Source organism: Pocillopora damicornis, chromosome 2, assembly GCF_964200805.1.
Source record: "Pocillopora damicornis chromosome 2, jaPocDami1.2, whole genome shotgun sequence".
Taxonomy (NCBI): domain Eukaryota; kingdom Metazoa; phylum Cnidaria; class Anthozoa; order Scleractinia; family Pocilloporidae; genus Pocillopora; species Pocillopora damicornis.
In genome coordinates this window covers 9,215,678-9,230,220 of record NC_142671.1, presented here as the reverse complement: position 1 = coordinate 9,230,220, position 14,543 = coordinate 9,215,678, and the positions used below count along the sequence as shown (strand labels likewise).

Genomic DNA, 14,543 nt, shown 5'->3' with positions numbered 1-14,543 from the left:
AATGTACTTCTTCTTCTTGAGCTGCAAATATTGAACACAACAAATAAGTGACATCTACTTCAGGATAACAGTTAAACTTTGTGTGTTTATTTCATAACTGTTCTAACACATTTAAGTTAGGCTAAAGTAAAGTCAAATTCATTCTCTACCCTATTAGCCCACGAGGCGGCGAAGTTGTTCCGGGTTTCCTTTATATGCAACAATCATTCTGATTCATCGCAGGTCACCCGCCTTTCCCGCCTTCTTACAATATTCGTCGAGTTTTGTTAATTAAAAAAGCCAAAAAAAATTGTGAATTACGACAAAAAAAGTAAACTGATCAACAGACAAAACCTTTTTGGGAACTCCACGTTAAAAGATCAAATGAGGCATATCCATCTTTTTAATCTAAGGACTTCATTGCGATAATAAATGTTGGGTCTTGTTTGTTGTAATACCTGCTTCAGCCGGCAGCACGTGTTCTTCCTCGTTAACTTGGCCTGCACCTAACAGAAAATGAATCAGTTGTTTCTATTTCTTTATTGCTTTTGCAACTCATTAATGGGAGTTCTTATTCAAGTTCTTCCAATATCGTTAAGGAAAAAACAGATAAAGGTGTTACCACCTTATTTGAGTTGGTTACCAGTGTTTTCGTACCGACTCACGGTTGTTTCATACCCGGTCGATTCGTATCCAATCAGTTGAGTTGTTTAGTACTCAGCTCGGTCGTTTCGTACCAATACTAATAAAGTATACTGTTAATGTCAAGTATGTTTAAAGTGAGGTCTCTTATTTTAAATAGCAATACAACCTGTGCAAAACAAGTTTTGTTAATGTGGCATCCATTCTTACTACACGACCACCAAAGGTATATTGAATAGATAAATAAAGCTATAAAGAAAATTAAAGAATAAAAAGTTTTCTTTTTGGTCCTTCATCCATTATTTTGACATAAATCAGCTTCCTAACTAATGTATCTTGTATTCATAGATTATTCTTTTTGGTTTGCCTGGATAAATGCCAAAGATCAATTTAACAGAAGTTACCTTGCTCTGGATCTGCTTGTCCAAGTTGCACCATTTCCACCATTTCAAGCATTCCATCGTCTCCCTGTTCCTGATCTACCGTGACCAATCAACATACATGTACAATAAATATTCATATTTATACATGTATACGTGTGAACTCATATATATATGTATGCTCATATAATCTAACATGCTGTGAATACTCTAAAAGTGACCTTGGATAAGTTCTTATTATATTTACTGAGCTTTTCCATTGATGCGATAATGTGAAAAATAATGGCAATTGAACTGAGTGGAGTACAATTTGGGCTGAAATCATACGTGTGATTTCAAAATCAACCAAGCGCATAGCGCGAGTTCGATTTGAAATCACAAGTATGATTTCAGACCAAAATTGCACGGCACAAGGTTCAATTACCACTTTATTACATCCATTTTAAAAAACAAGAGTTTTGGAAACAAAGATTGCAAAATTTGCCACATGATACTCTTCGTCTTTCATTTTCCTGCAATTAGATTGGACACTTTATACAAGCCTTGAAATCTGATTGGTTGTTTTGTTTTCAGCGTAGCCTCCTCATTGGCCGGGAAAATGATGCGATTTAAAGCAAGAAATGGTGCACCAATCAGGGCTAATCAAATTACAAGGACCACCAGTGATTTCAAAATGGATGTAATCAAGTTTCTAATTCCATTAATTGCACTGAGCCATATTATTTTCAGGCAAACTGATATGAGCTTTTCTTTCTTATCACAAAAATATGATACCTCCCACCTATGTAGTGACTTAACAGTGACTAAAGAAAATGGTAAACCTCACTTTGATGATCTTGTTGTTTTTTACAGCAAGAGAAAAAGCTGCGCACATGGTTCATCAAAATTCGCAGTTTAGGTCGCAATATGCCCTGCACCTATTAGGGGAATGAAAAGTGAATATTTCATTAAATCTGTATAAATTAAGATAGAATATGATAGAGAGTTTACAAATGTAACTTTCATAAACAGTGATAAAGCTTATCATACAATTTAAACACAAGGAGAGCCGATTGCTAGAATAAGCCTGTTAAGTTGCATGGCCATTTATCGAATTCTGATATTTTCCAAATGCCTCAACATGGACTATGAGAAACTGTTCAAGTAGCTTTTAGAAATTTCTTGTGCAGATATTTGTAATAATATTTTTCAAGGAGCGGGAAATTTTTGTGTGAAACAAATCATTTTGAAATTCAATGTCACAGCCGTGTTCATTTGCAATCGCAACATTTGATAAGCTACCTACTTCTTTCTTTTATGAAAAAATTCTTCCACTGGACGATAATTCCACGATAAGGTTTTTCCTAGGAAGCCTACGAAGTATATCTTTCATTACCACTTTTAAGCATTCTGCGAGAATACGTAATTAACGCATAAACACGATGGAGTAATACGTCATTGCACTTTACTAATTTACGTCCCTGACATACCTGAGGGGTTGATAGGGTGTAGATAATTGGATTCAAGGCTGAGTTAATTGGCAGTACAAACACGGCGATCCAGGCAGGAAGATCTCCTCGGGGACTGTAATCTTTTTCAACCAAAGACCTGATGCCCATGACTATTATCGGCATCCAACAGGCGCAATCTGTGAGGATGATAAAGAAGACTCTTTTGGCCAATGCTCTCTCCCTTCTGGAACTGGCGTTCTTCTTTCTTGCCTGCACCTCTCGTCGGGTTCCCTCCCTTGCAAGCTGACGGCTGGAGCGATAACTTTTAAGGAAAATTGCGACATAGGCCACCGTCATGAACAGGAAGAGGAGGAAGTTTAACCCGACAAAGATAGCGATGGAGAACTCCCAACCAGCTGGAAACCTGTTGGACAGTTGCAGTGGGAGGCACACAACGGAACGTCCGTAGTAGGCAGGGCGCTCTAGGGCGTCATAAAAGTAGCCAATGCCACTGAGGGGAAGGAATGCGATGACAAAACTAAGGACCCAAATAATCGCGCACAGAATGTGTGCCTTCCTGCGAGTCAGCCCTCTGCCATGGTATGGGAAAACGATGTTCTTCAGCCTGTCAGCAGAGATGAGCGCCAGCACCATTACAGACACCTCACTGGACAGCACTGAGATCGCACCTGTAACCTGACACGACAAACTGGATCGCCACTGGAAGTCATGCAGATAGTAACTTCCCGACCATAACAGGTCTTTGGCACCTAAGGTGACCAAGTAAACGCCCATCAAGCAATCCCCAACTGCTAAGTGCATTAACATGATAAGCTGGACTACGTTTCTCTCTTTAAAGATTAGACGCCACACAATTACGAACACAGCACCAAGCAAAGAAAGGATTCCGATTGCCCAAATACTTTTACGTGGAGCTGAGTTGCGGAACATGCTCTCGCAACTGGCGAAGCTGTCGTCGTATAAAGCGGTGCATTGGGCGTCTTCTTTGGTCAGATGACAACACATAAGACTGGTGTCCACTATCCTATAATCCATAATGTAGAGGGAAAATACAGTGAGGATAAAAACGCAAAACATATGTTGTCACTAACACTGAAAGGTCATGATCAAAATATGGGGTATAATTTATTTTCCAGGTTGCTGTTGGCTCAATCTAGGGATAGTGAATCGAATGGTCTTTGAGGCACCAAAGTTTCCGCTTATTTTGAAGCTAAGTGAGGTAGGCTGTGATTATATGGGGCCTCAAAAAAGGAAAAAGGAAACCATATAATTGCAAAAGATTGTAACTTCAACAACAATCTCTGTATAGCTACAAGTTTTCAGTAGGTTAAACTGACCTAAACCAGCTAAATATTTGCGGAGTCGGTATTGCAGGAAACTTGAACCATAATATAATATAATATTGTACGTTTCACTGACCATTAAAAAAAAACTTACACTTTCATGATGTCCTTCATTCTATCGAAAAACCCGTTAGGAAGCTCAGACATTTCGTTATTTTGCATATTCCTAAAAATAAAAAAGGCTACCATCGATAAATAGGTATGGATAAGAAATTGAAACTACACCGTGATGTCAAAACGTGTGCCCCCTTGTTGCGTGTTTAAATTATGTTTAAACGCCGTGAAGATTCATCCTTTTTTATAGCCCAACGTCTCCGGATTCCAGTCTAAATCGATCTCGGAACAAACCATGAGGTTTGTGTAAACTGGCGATCCCGATTTCTTTAAAGGTGCCTCTCGCTCTGTGCTCGCAATAAATACCTGTAATCTTTTCTCAAAAATAAGCCAGTTAAGTTTTTTCACTATACCATTGTACCAGCGACATATTAACTGCAGTAGGATAAAATTCGCTAGAATTCAAGCAGTTTAGTCGTTAACTCTTTCATTCCCAAGATCACATTAATCATTCTGCCTTCCATTCAGTCATTCTATTGTTAGTTTGGAGAATTTGGTGCAGGATCAACAAATAATCCCCTAACTGATGTGTTCCCTATTCTCATCACTTTTCTCTTTGATATTGTATTAATATTGCAGGGAGAAATGCTTTCTTGGTCACTCGTTGGAGTTAAAGGGTTAAAAAAGTCTTTTCAGGAACCTCTTGTAAGTTAAACGACAACAACTAAAACAGAGTAAATACGGTTTCTCTGTATTTTTGATGCAAAAAATATAAAGCTAGCGCTAGAACATCATGTTCCTATTTCATGATTTTCAATTTAAAAGTGTGTTTATTTACAGGAAGTCATTGTTATAAACCAATTTTCACTTTTAGTAAGCCCAGTAGGATCCAGTGGGCTTTAAGATATAATGTGGTGGTCTAATGATGAATTCATCAGTGGGTATATGCTCACAAAATAACCAAATTTGGAAGGTCCCTAAAGTTTTCGTTGGTGACACCGGGAATCTTGTTATCAGAAATAGTGCTGTGGAGAAAAAAAAATCGGCGTTAGGAAGTAAAAAGTCACAGCGGTAATATCCACCATAATATGAGGTAAGGGCAACTGCTCACGGGAAAGTCTTCTGTGGTGTGATGTTTTGTGGATCATTTGTTATGATGTGAATTAATAAAGAGTGGTTTTGCAGGGTATGACTGGAATGTTGAGGTATTGTGTGGTGCAGTATGACATGGTAAAGTGTGATGTGATGTGCCATGGTGTTCGTTTTGATGATACAGTGTGCTCTGGTGTTATATGACATGGAAAAGTGTGGTATGATGTGCTGCAGTATGCGTTTTCATGATATGGTGTGCTGTGGTGTGGTATGACATGATAAAGTAAGATATGACGTGTTGCGGTGTTATTTCTCATGATATGGTAAGCTGTGATGTGGTATGACATGATAAGGTGTGATGTGATGTGTTGCAGTGTTCCTTATCATGATTTTGTGTGCTGTGGTGTGGTATGACTTGGTAAAGTGTGATGTGATATGTTGCCGTGTTCCTTCTCGTGATATGGAGTGCCATGGTGTGATATGACATGGCAAAGTGTGATGTGATGTGTTGCGGTGTTCCCTCTCGTGATATGGTGTGCTGCGGTGTTCGTTTTCATGATATGGTGTGCTGTGGTGCGGTGTGGTATGACATGATAAAGTGTGATGTGATGTGTTGTAGTGTTCCTTCTCATGATATGGCGTGCTGTGGTGTGGCATGACATAATAAAATGTGATGTGATGTGTTGCAGTGTTCCTTCTCATGATATGGTGTGCTGTGGTGTGGTACTACATGGTAAAGTGTGATGTGATGTGTTGCAGTGTTCCTTCTCATGGTGTGGTGGGCTGTGGGGTAGTATGACATAGTAAAGTGTGATGCGATGTGATGCGATGTGTTTAGTGTTCTTTTTTATGATGACGTGTGGTACTGTATGAGATAGTAAGGTGTGTCTTTTGTTGAGGGTTTCAGAAATTATAAAGTTTGAGCAATGTTGTAGGTTTCAAAATGATGCGATGTGCTGTAATTCAATGGGGAAAAGTGTGGATATGAGATGGTTTATGTGGTCTTTAGTAATCTACATGTAGTGTGGTCCGCAATGTCAAAGTATGATTTGGCATCGTATAGCATCGTATGATATGGAGTGCTTCTTGAGATAGTAAGGTATGTCTTTCGTTGAGGGTTTCAGAAATTATAAAGTTTGAGCAGTATTGAAGGTTTCAAAATCATATCATGTGCTGTGATTCAATGTGGAAAAGTGTGGCCGTGAGATGGTTTATGTGATCCTCAGTAATCTACATGTGGTGTGGTCGGTAATGTCATAGTATGATATGGCATCGGATGATATGGAGTGCTTCTTAAGCATACAAAAAAAGAAAAATCCATCAGGTGATGTTTGCAAATGTTGTACTTACAGAACCTGAAGTTTTCTCGTGCCGCTGAAAATCCCTTTGGGTAAATTCTTGATGTTATTTTCGGACAGATACCTTAAATGTAAATTATGTTTTAGATAAATGCCCAAATTTTTTTTATTGGACTGGCTAGGCAAACGAATAAATGTTTATCTGTAGAGGCATGACTTTGCACCACGGGTACGAGATGTAAACACGTGCATCAACAGGGAAACTAAATGGTAGCTACAAAGTAATAGTTACATAGCATGAACAGACACAAAACTTGCGGATTACAACAGTTATTCAAAGTAAACCCTGGTATATCGAGCTACTGAGGCAAACAAGATATCGTGGATCCAGAGTCAGCTGATAGTGTGATAGTAGTATCACAGACGACTCCCCGTCGTCTCGATCAGTTTTTCACCCGCGTTATCCCTTAGACTGTTTTCAAAGTAGCATATTCCAACGATATTATTTAGTCCAAATGGGAGCAATTCAGTTTTGCCACACCCTTGATGGAGTTGTCTTTATTTTTTTTATAACAAAGAATCCGTCAAATTTCCCACGCATTACTTACTATTTTCAAAACAAATTGTAGTTTTAGAAGCAAGCAAAAGCGCCGTCGGCATGTTCTATACTCTCATGAATCAAGTTAGAATAAGCCAAATCAATAAAGTTTCAGAATCCTTGTTAGAATGGTTCAAATGATCTGATTGGTTGAATAAGATCAAAGCTGTCAAAAATGAATGCCAAACAATCAAAGTTTACAACCATCAAAGTGCACAATCTGTATTAGTTCACAAACTGAAATAGTACGTTCGGCAGGTCGAATTTAACACTGTTGCCAGAAGTTTTTCAGTCTTATAACAGAATCTTAAAGTGAAATGTGCATTTAAATCCGATCTAATTGTGGCTAATAAAGACACGCAAATTTTTTTTTCATGACAACTATAAAACAAACTGCTGAAGTCGTATGTTTACTGAATGAACGACAGCCGAATTTACAGTTAGCCGCGATTGACCTCATCATGATCGCAGTCGCTCTGACACCGTCATGATTTACATGAATTTTAACAGTTATGCCTGTTTGGTTATGTTTTTCATGATTCCTGCTTGGTTCTGTTTTGTTTTTGATCACGAAACTATATATGCTATACGAGTGTTATCTATGTTTGATTTTTATTGCCGTAAGAAAGCTCACAATCTCACTGGGAGTGAAAACCTTCGAAACTCGGACTGCCCATTTCATATTCTCTTTGAGGATTTTCGTCTCTGCTCACGTTTTTTAATAACATCAATCACGGCGCATGGCATGTTTACAAAAAAAATAGTAAACATTGGTAGATAGCGTGACAGCTTTAGCTCAGCTCCGTGTTTTGTACTCTGTTAAAAACACGTTCTTTTAATCAAAGACAGCGCGCGATAGCGAGATTAAAAAATGGATCCACTTTCATATAGAGACAGAATCCAAGGAATAGTTTTACTATGCATATTTTTAAATTAGAGGACTTATTTAGGTTCGATAATGCTTTCGCGGATTACAATATGTCATTATTAAAGTAAGTGATATCTTTGAACCCAATCACAAAACTTACAGCCCGTTTAAGTTGACCAGAGTACGAAGCAAATCCCTGGGGAGGCTCTTAAGCTTGTTCTTGTCCAGTTTTCTGTGGCATATAATAAGTCAATGAAAATGCGACGAAGAAAGCTTTGGAGCACTGTGAAACATAGTATATCTCTTCAAAAATACATTTTGTGACGTCGGCGAAAACACTATTCATGGGACATCGGGCGTAGTGCTTGATGACTTACATATTTAACAGCTTGGAGAGGTTGGCAAAAATATTTCCGGGTAGTTCCTCGAGTTGATTGCCTGACAAAATCCTATGGAAAACAGGGATAGCGTAAAAGAAATTAGATACCAAGTTGAAAGTTAAGTCTAGTTTCGCTATCAACCTTTTCAGGAGGATCGAGGACTAACCTGTTGCTTGCTGTTGATTACATAGCTACTTCCGATACTTGCTTCTTCCAATCAAATACGATTGCTTAAATCTGCTTTAACACTTTGCCTGAGGTAATTCCTCAGTTTTGCACTGTGCATCCTTTATTGCGCATAAAAATCACGTAATCAGAGAAATGAGCGCCCACAAGGTATTGTGGGAAAAGAGGTACGATGGTCTTTAGCTCTTGAACGAGCACGGTGACCTATATATATATATATATATATATATATATATATATATATATATATATATTTTTTTTTTTTTTTTGTGCATAATTTTGGTGCAAAATTTTCCACTTTAAATTGGGGAAATTAAAAAAGAATTATTCCTTAAGAAAAAAAGATAAGGCTAAAAGCGTGCACGAAGCCCGTTACTCGAGGATGCAAATTATAACCTTGAAAGGAACAACTCGAGGTACATGTTTAAATTTGCGTGATTTTCCCGAAATTACATATCAATTGTGCCATGCGCTGGACACTTTCTACCAATCAAGATTTTTTTACATGTGTTACTTTAAAAACCCAGTGCAGAAAAACGTACCGTTAACCGATGAAATGACGCGCGTGATTAGTACCAGTACAGGTATAAGTGGGGTAAGTTTGGCTTATCATCCAAAACAAGCATGGGGACCTATCCCTTTTATTGTACTCTCGAAAGAGACATTGGTAAGGAACGTTTAAGGAAAGTTTAAAAAAATTACTTGTATGTTCGGTTACTTTTTTTCTTTGAGGAATCACCTTAATCGACAACAAAAACCTCAGCTTTATCCTTTACAAAAATATAATTACCAACGGTATTAGTTTTAATCAGAAAGGTTGTATTTGAACTAAGCAAGTGAAAGGATGAATAAATTAATAAATAAATACCGTATTTACCCGTGTATAATGCGAACTTATTTTTCCCGAAATAAACACCCAAATTCGAGATGCGTATTATACACGGAATCCTTTGTTTAGGCTCACGCGACATTAGAATAACAAAGACACATAAGCGTGCGATGTAATTGGTCTTTAATTTGAGGGTAAACTAACCTACCAATGACATGTTAACAATTTGGATCCTTGAATAAATTTAACTAAGTATTTAAGCGAACAGCTGATCAACAAAACAGTTACTGTAATCTTGAGCAATCAAACGTAAACATGGCTACAAAACTCGCCGGAACAAAGCGTCAAAGTTACACAGTGTCAGATAAGTTACGAATCATCAATTTCGCCTAACAGCATGGAAATCTCGCTGCTGAAAGAGAGTTCGGAGTATCTGAAAGTAATGTTCGCTTATGGCGGAAGAGCAAGGAAAACTTGGAAAAGATGCCTCGGTTGAAACGAGCAAATCGTGGCAAAAAAGCTGCATGGCCAGAACTTGAGGTTGATCTCCTCGAATGGATCACAGAGAAACGGAACAATGGTCTCGCCATTTTACCATCGCTGGTGAGGCTGAAGGCCCTCGACATGGCAAAGAACGAGAAATATGGGATTCCCTTGATGGCCTTGATGGATCCGAGGACGACGTAGTTTACGAGGCCAACGATGACTGCAACAACGAGCTCGATGACTCGTTTGCAAGAGAACTGTTCCAGTCAGACTCCGAGTCCGAGTTTGAAGGATTTGATAGGTGAAAGATGTTGTAACCATCATTTCGTTAGTTTGCCAAGTTAATTGAAATAAATAATGTTATACAATTTCACCTTCTTGTTGAGTAGTTTATTTTTCTTTTTTCTCAAAATTTGGTCTGAAATTGGGATTCGTATTATACACGGGCCCGCATTATACACGGGTAAATACGGTAAATAAGAAAGTGAGAGAGCAACAGCTAAATGAATGAATGAACGAAGAAATAATTAAACTAAATGGTAAATTTAGAATTTTTGTTTCAAAATTTTGTGCATTAGAAACTACTTTATATTCGATTTGTTCTTTTTTAGCAGTTTTCTTCATCAATTCGTTTCTCTTGATATTTAAATTTTAAGTCTTGATGAACTTAAGGTTTCATATACATTTATTAGAACTTAAGTAGTATCTAATAACACCAGCAAATCTCTATTCTTCTTGCATGCTCTTTGTTGAAATTTATATTTTTGAACATTTGCTTTAATTATCTTTTTTTTTTCCCAATCCTGGTCCCCCTGTTAATGAAAGCGCTTGCCTTGTAGCTTATTTAGAAAACTGTTGGTTGGAAAGGTGAGTGACATCAACATTATTAATTAAGATTTAGCACTTCTGAGTTTTATATTTGAAGGAAGGATGTTTAAATCATTCTCCAAAACTAAGGAATTCTTAGATGTAATTCATCACTTACAGATGTTCAAGCTTCTTTAAACCTTGGAAAAGTCCTTGGGGCAGATTTTTAATTTCGTTGTTCGACAGATCCCTGAAAGCAATCGTTTATTTCATGAATCGCAACAGAAACAGATCCTGCTTAGCCCGGGGAATAGTGAAACCAAGCGCTCTTTGTCTAATGGGTAAGACTGATTGCTTTCGAGGCCAAGCTAGAAAGCAGACGTTTGCATTACTCTTAGTCATTGCTTTGACCTGGATACGTTTAGGAATTGATAGGTTAAGAGGCAAAAAGAAAACCCATGCTCGTTATGGATAAGAAGGTAAAGAAACTTGACCTGTCAGCCCCCAAAGTTACTGTTAGTAAATACGTTGTTGATGATATTCAAACTGGGCACTGGGCTCTTTTACATTTGCAACAGGGTTTGGAGAGGTAAAGGGGGGAGGGCTTCAGAGGCTCACGCTTCCCCCCCCCCCCTTCACTGCACTAAATAGATTGATAGTTTCCTAACATCTGAGTGTAGATTGATTTGCTTTAATGCGTATTTCATCATGATTTCTTCCAAATTTTAACGAAATAAAACTGAAAAACTAAGCCTTTTTCTTAAGTCAGAATGGCACGTCACAATATTTGCAGTGTACATATTTGTTCATGGTGTTATTTAAGAATAACAATTTTATTTCTCCTTTCCATTTTCAGTCAGTCTAACTTGACAAATTACGACTTTTCAGGAGGTAGAAATGTAAGATCAAAGGGCTTTTAGATTTAATCTTTAACGCATTCACTCACAGGTCATCTAAACTGATTAAATCTGTGAACAGTTCTGGGGTTAGCTTCTTCAGTTTGTTGTTACGCAACCACCTGTAAGAGTGGCAAGAGAATCAAAGGATATCCAGACAGATAAACACACTGAAACGAGAAGCGGGGAAAACGGAGGGAGAGATATGCGGAAAGACAGTATAAAAATAGGAAAAACAATCTAGATAAAGGTTAAGAATGGACTGATAGAGGATAACAACAGAAAGACTCCAAAAAAATTCGGTAAAGGTTATAGATGATTTAACGAGCTGGTTTGCAGCCTTTAACATCATTTGGAATGATCAATGAGAAGTATAAAAGTCTGATCATAGAACAGCCTTTGCAAGCTGGCTTGTCATAAATTATAATTTCCCTATTAGTCTTCTTGCCCTGCAGTGAAAAATCGTTAACGTCTGTCGTCAGGATTTGCTTTTACAAGTTTAAATCCCATGCCAGAAAGTTCCTTTAATCATTAATCATTTAATCGTTATTAGAATCTTAAAAAGGTCTCACTTACAGCCTTGTTAAATTCTTCATTCCTCGAAACAGGTTATCAGTTAATTCGTTGAGATTGTTGTCGGACAACTCTCTGCATTGTTCATAGAAATAAAACAGAAAACAAAAATAATGGTACCATAAATGTTTTAAACCTGTGAGTAACATTTGATCATGTATTCTGATCGTCCGGGTGAGGGAAGTGGTAAATGACGCTTGCACAACCTCAGCAGAAGTCTTCATTAGAGACTAGTGAAGAGCTGTTGTCAGTCGAGCTGTTTATAGTCCGGTTCGTGCATACTGATTGGTCAGTTTTTCCATGGTGTTATTGTCTGCAAGACTCGAGTACCCGTTAGTCGGTCGTAATTGGTCGGCTTCGATCCGTCGTTAAAGGTCGTTCTCTTCGGTTCTATTTGTCTGCAAATACCGCGAATAAGACGTTTGTATGATATTGGCAGTTTTAGACATATTTTGAGGGAAGTCTGTTCTAAGGTAGTAAATCTGCTGGCCAGAATCTGTCGTCGTAAGTAGTTGAAGCTGTAAGTCAGGAATTACGTAGAGTCCCAGTTGATAGTGTCTTCATAGAGTGAATAATGTTCAGCGATGTGAATTTTGACGTCATCAATTATTGCCTCTCGTTTGTGTCCAGTCATGCGGTTGTTTTTGAAGTTTTTCCGATAAAGGATATTTGCAGTATGAGCAGTTGTTCTTATAAAAGCTCCCTGTCTGTTTTCTGGCTTGTCCTTGTCTCTGACTTTGGTTAGGAACTGATGTAGTGCAGATATCTGTAGGCGACGCACGTGAGACCTTCACTCTTTCTTTCTCTTCATTTCTTCTGCATTCGCACCTCCCGGGGCCGCACGGCTTTTTGGCCTTACTCAAGTGGTCGCTACAGCCCTTATATGGGGATTTTTGTCTTATGTTCTTAATTAAAAGGCCGCAGGGCCGCAAGGACTATCAGCGCTAACTACTAACTAACCCAACGTGAAACTAGTTGGAAGTAATCAAGGGGGAAATAAACAGGTCAATGTAAATCACGAAAAAATTCAAACTTCTTTGCCGGGATATCTAGAGGAATATAAGTTCCCCGTAAGTCCAGTGACCTCAGCTTTAGTCGTTCGATCACTGACTGACGCACTTTTCCTTACTCAGAAGAGAGGAAAAGATAAAGGAAATCTATATGGAATGATTGTCTGAATCTAGGACCTTTTTTCATATTCACCTCTGGTCTAATATATCGATCGCTGTTGAGTACTATACAGCTTCAGTAACTATGAAGAGTAATTCGTTTTCTACTTACAGCCACTCTAGGTTTTTATTTTCCTTGAAAATAATCGGCGGTAGTTGACTGAGCTGGTTAACGGACAACAACCTGTAAAATATTTTTTAAACAGTTACCCCATACCTTAAATGATTAAGTTTTAAGGTGCACAATTAAGAACTGGAAAATTAGTTCGAATACATCAGTTCTCTGACCTTTAGAATTCATTTCAGGGAAAAACGTATTATCATATTCTTGGTAAGCACAGATCATTTAGATTTTTATGACGTAGGATTCAACGTTTGTATGAGAACGTTAGCATTGATGAAAAAGTTTTCAACTGAAAATTGCGAGTTACAGGTATTTACAGTTTTCTCAGGGAGGTAAGGTTACCAAATATCGTAGAAGGAAGGCTTTGCAGTTTGTTGGCGTGTAACCACCTGCAGTTAGTTTAAGGTGAAAATAAGCTTCTACCATCCTCACTTTGAATCCTCATTTTAGCTTTCATGTCTTTGTAATACGATTTCCAAATATCCATTTAAAATATAAGAAAAAAACGGGTAGAAAGTGAATGTTGTGACAATATTAAAGAAACATCCTGCATGGTAATTTCTTTAAGAGTAATTTGTTTACGAGTCATTGTATCAATGAGAGAAAAAGATGGCGATGGATGCGATAAAACTTGACAAATGCAGATTCGTAAAAGAATTGAAAAAAGTCCTCGATAAGAATTGCCAATTAGTTGGCATGAATAATATTAGGCATGTATAGGGCGCGTGAGAATACTCTCAAATCTACAAAGCTAACTAAATATGTTTTGCGGTAATTTTGTCTTCTCTTTTTTTTTTGATAACCTTGTTTGTTGGCCGTAAGGCCGGTTTTTATCTACTATATCGCCCATAGTGGTGCCATTTACGCGATTATTGCTCGGGCATGGATGAAGTGCTTGCGTTCATGTGCCTAACATATAATATCTGCTTTGTTCCTTCGTTGCTGAGATTGACCTCTCCATAATACAGCGCTATTTATTCGTATCCATGACATAGGCCCTTTAACTATTCTTTTTCATGCCAGTAGACATCATAATGTGCAAACGGTGTCACATGCATTTTAATATATTTGAAGGATAAAATTTCGCACATTCAGGAATTGTTTGATACAGCCTCCCCTTTCTTTTGATATCTCTTAAATATGAAATTCATTTACTGAAAGTCCAAAAAAGGTTATAGATACCAAAATCAGAGATCCGCCCTAAAAACGGTCTCCAATGACTAAAACCACTCAATATAAAATTGCATATCAAATTTAGATATGACGCACGTTCACAACCTCGCTCTCAGGGGTCTTCCCTTGAAAATCGGGATCAAATATCCGTAAGTAAAACAATTCCGAACAGTTTTAGGAATATGGGCTATTGTGGTAGTTATGAGTCAGAAATC

The 14,543-nt window shown here is 37.8% G+C and overlaps 2 protein-coding genes across 2 annotated transcripts; both read right to left on the bottom strand.

The window, feature by feature from the left end:
* Positions 1 to 167: 167 nt before the first annotated feature.
* Positions 168 to 3,493, bottom strand: LOC149049806 (G protein-coupled receptor GRL101-like). Its single transcript, XM_089195319.1, has 4 exons — positions 2,471 to 3,493; positions 1,828 to 1,918; positions 1,026 to 1,100; positions 168 to 485 (listed from the first exon to the last, which is right to left on the bottom strand). The coding sequence occupies exons 1-4, from the start codon at positions 3,485 to 3,487 to the stop codon at positions 397 to 399; spliced, it is 1,272 nt and encodes a 423-aa protein (XP_089051445.1). The 5' UTR covers positions 3,488 to 3,493; the 3' UTR covers positions 168 to 396.
* A 497-nt stretch (positions 3,494 to 3,990) lies between these two features.
* Positions 3,991 to 11,937, bottom strand: LOC113670805 (uncharacterized). Its single transcript, XM_089195321.1, has 7 exons — positions 11,866 to 11,937; positions 11,340 to 11,411; positions 10,572 to 10,643; positions 8,083 to 8,154; positions 7,866 to 7,937; positions 6,292 to 6,363; positions 3,991 to 4,874 (listed from the first exon to the last, which is right to left on the bottom strand). The coding sequence occupies exons 1-7, from the start codon at positions 11,883 to 11,885 to the stop codon at positions 4,799 to 4,801; spliced, it is 456 nt and encodes a 151-aa protein (XP_089051447.1). The 5' UTR covers positions 11,886 to 11,937; the 3' UTR covers positions 3,991 to 4,798.
* Between the last annotated feature and the right edge of the window lie 2,606 nt (positions 11,938 to 14,543).

What these genes read in the sequence shown, in the direction of transcription:
- LOC149049806 (XM_089195319.1), bottom strand. Translation starts at nt 3,487, where the DNA reads ATGGATTATAGGATAGTGGACACCAGTCTTATGTGTTGTCATCTGACC. An exon ending in ACACCCTATCAACCCCTCAG is followed by an intron (nt 1,919 to 2,470) that starts GTATGTCAGGGA and finishes TTCCCCTAATAG; the next exon opens with GTGCAGGGCATATTGCGACC. An exon ending in AAAACAACAAGATCATCAAA is followed by an intron (nt 1,101 to 1,827) that starts GTGAGGTTTACC and finishes TGGTCACGGTAG; the next exon opens with ATCAGGAACAGGGAGACGAT.
- LOC113670805 (XM_089195321.1), bottom strand. Translation starts at nt 11,885, where the DNA reads ATGAAGAATTTAACAAGGCT. An exon ending in TTAAAGAAGCTTGAACATCT is followed by an intron (nt 8,155 to 10,571) that starts GTAAGTGATGAA and finishes TGTTTTCCATAG; the next exon opens with GATTTTGTCAGGCAATCAAC. An exon ending in ACGAGAAAACTTCAGGTTCT is followed by an intron (nt 4,875 to 6,291) that starts GTAAGTACAACA and finishes TTTTCTCCACAG; the next exon opens with CACTATTTCTGATAACAAGA.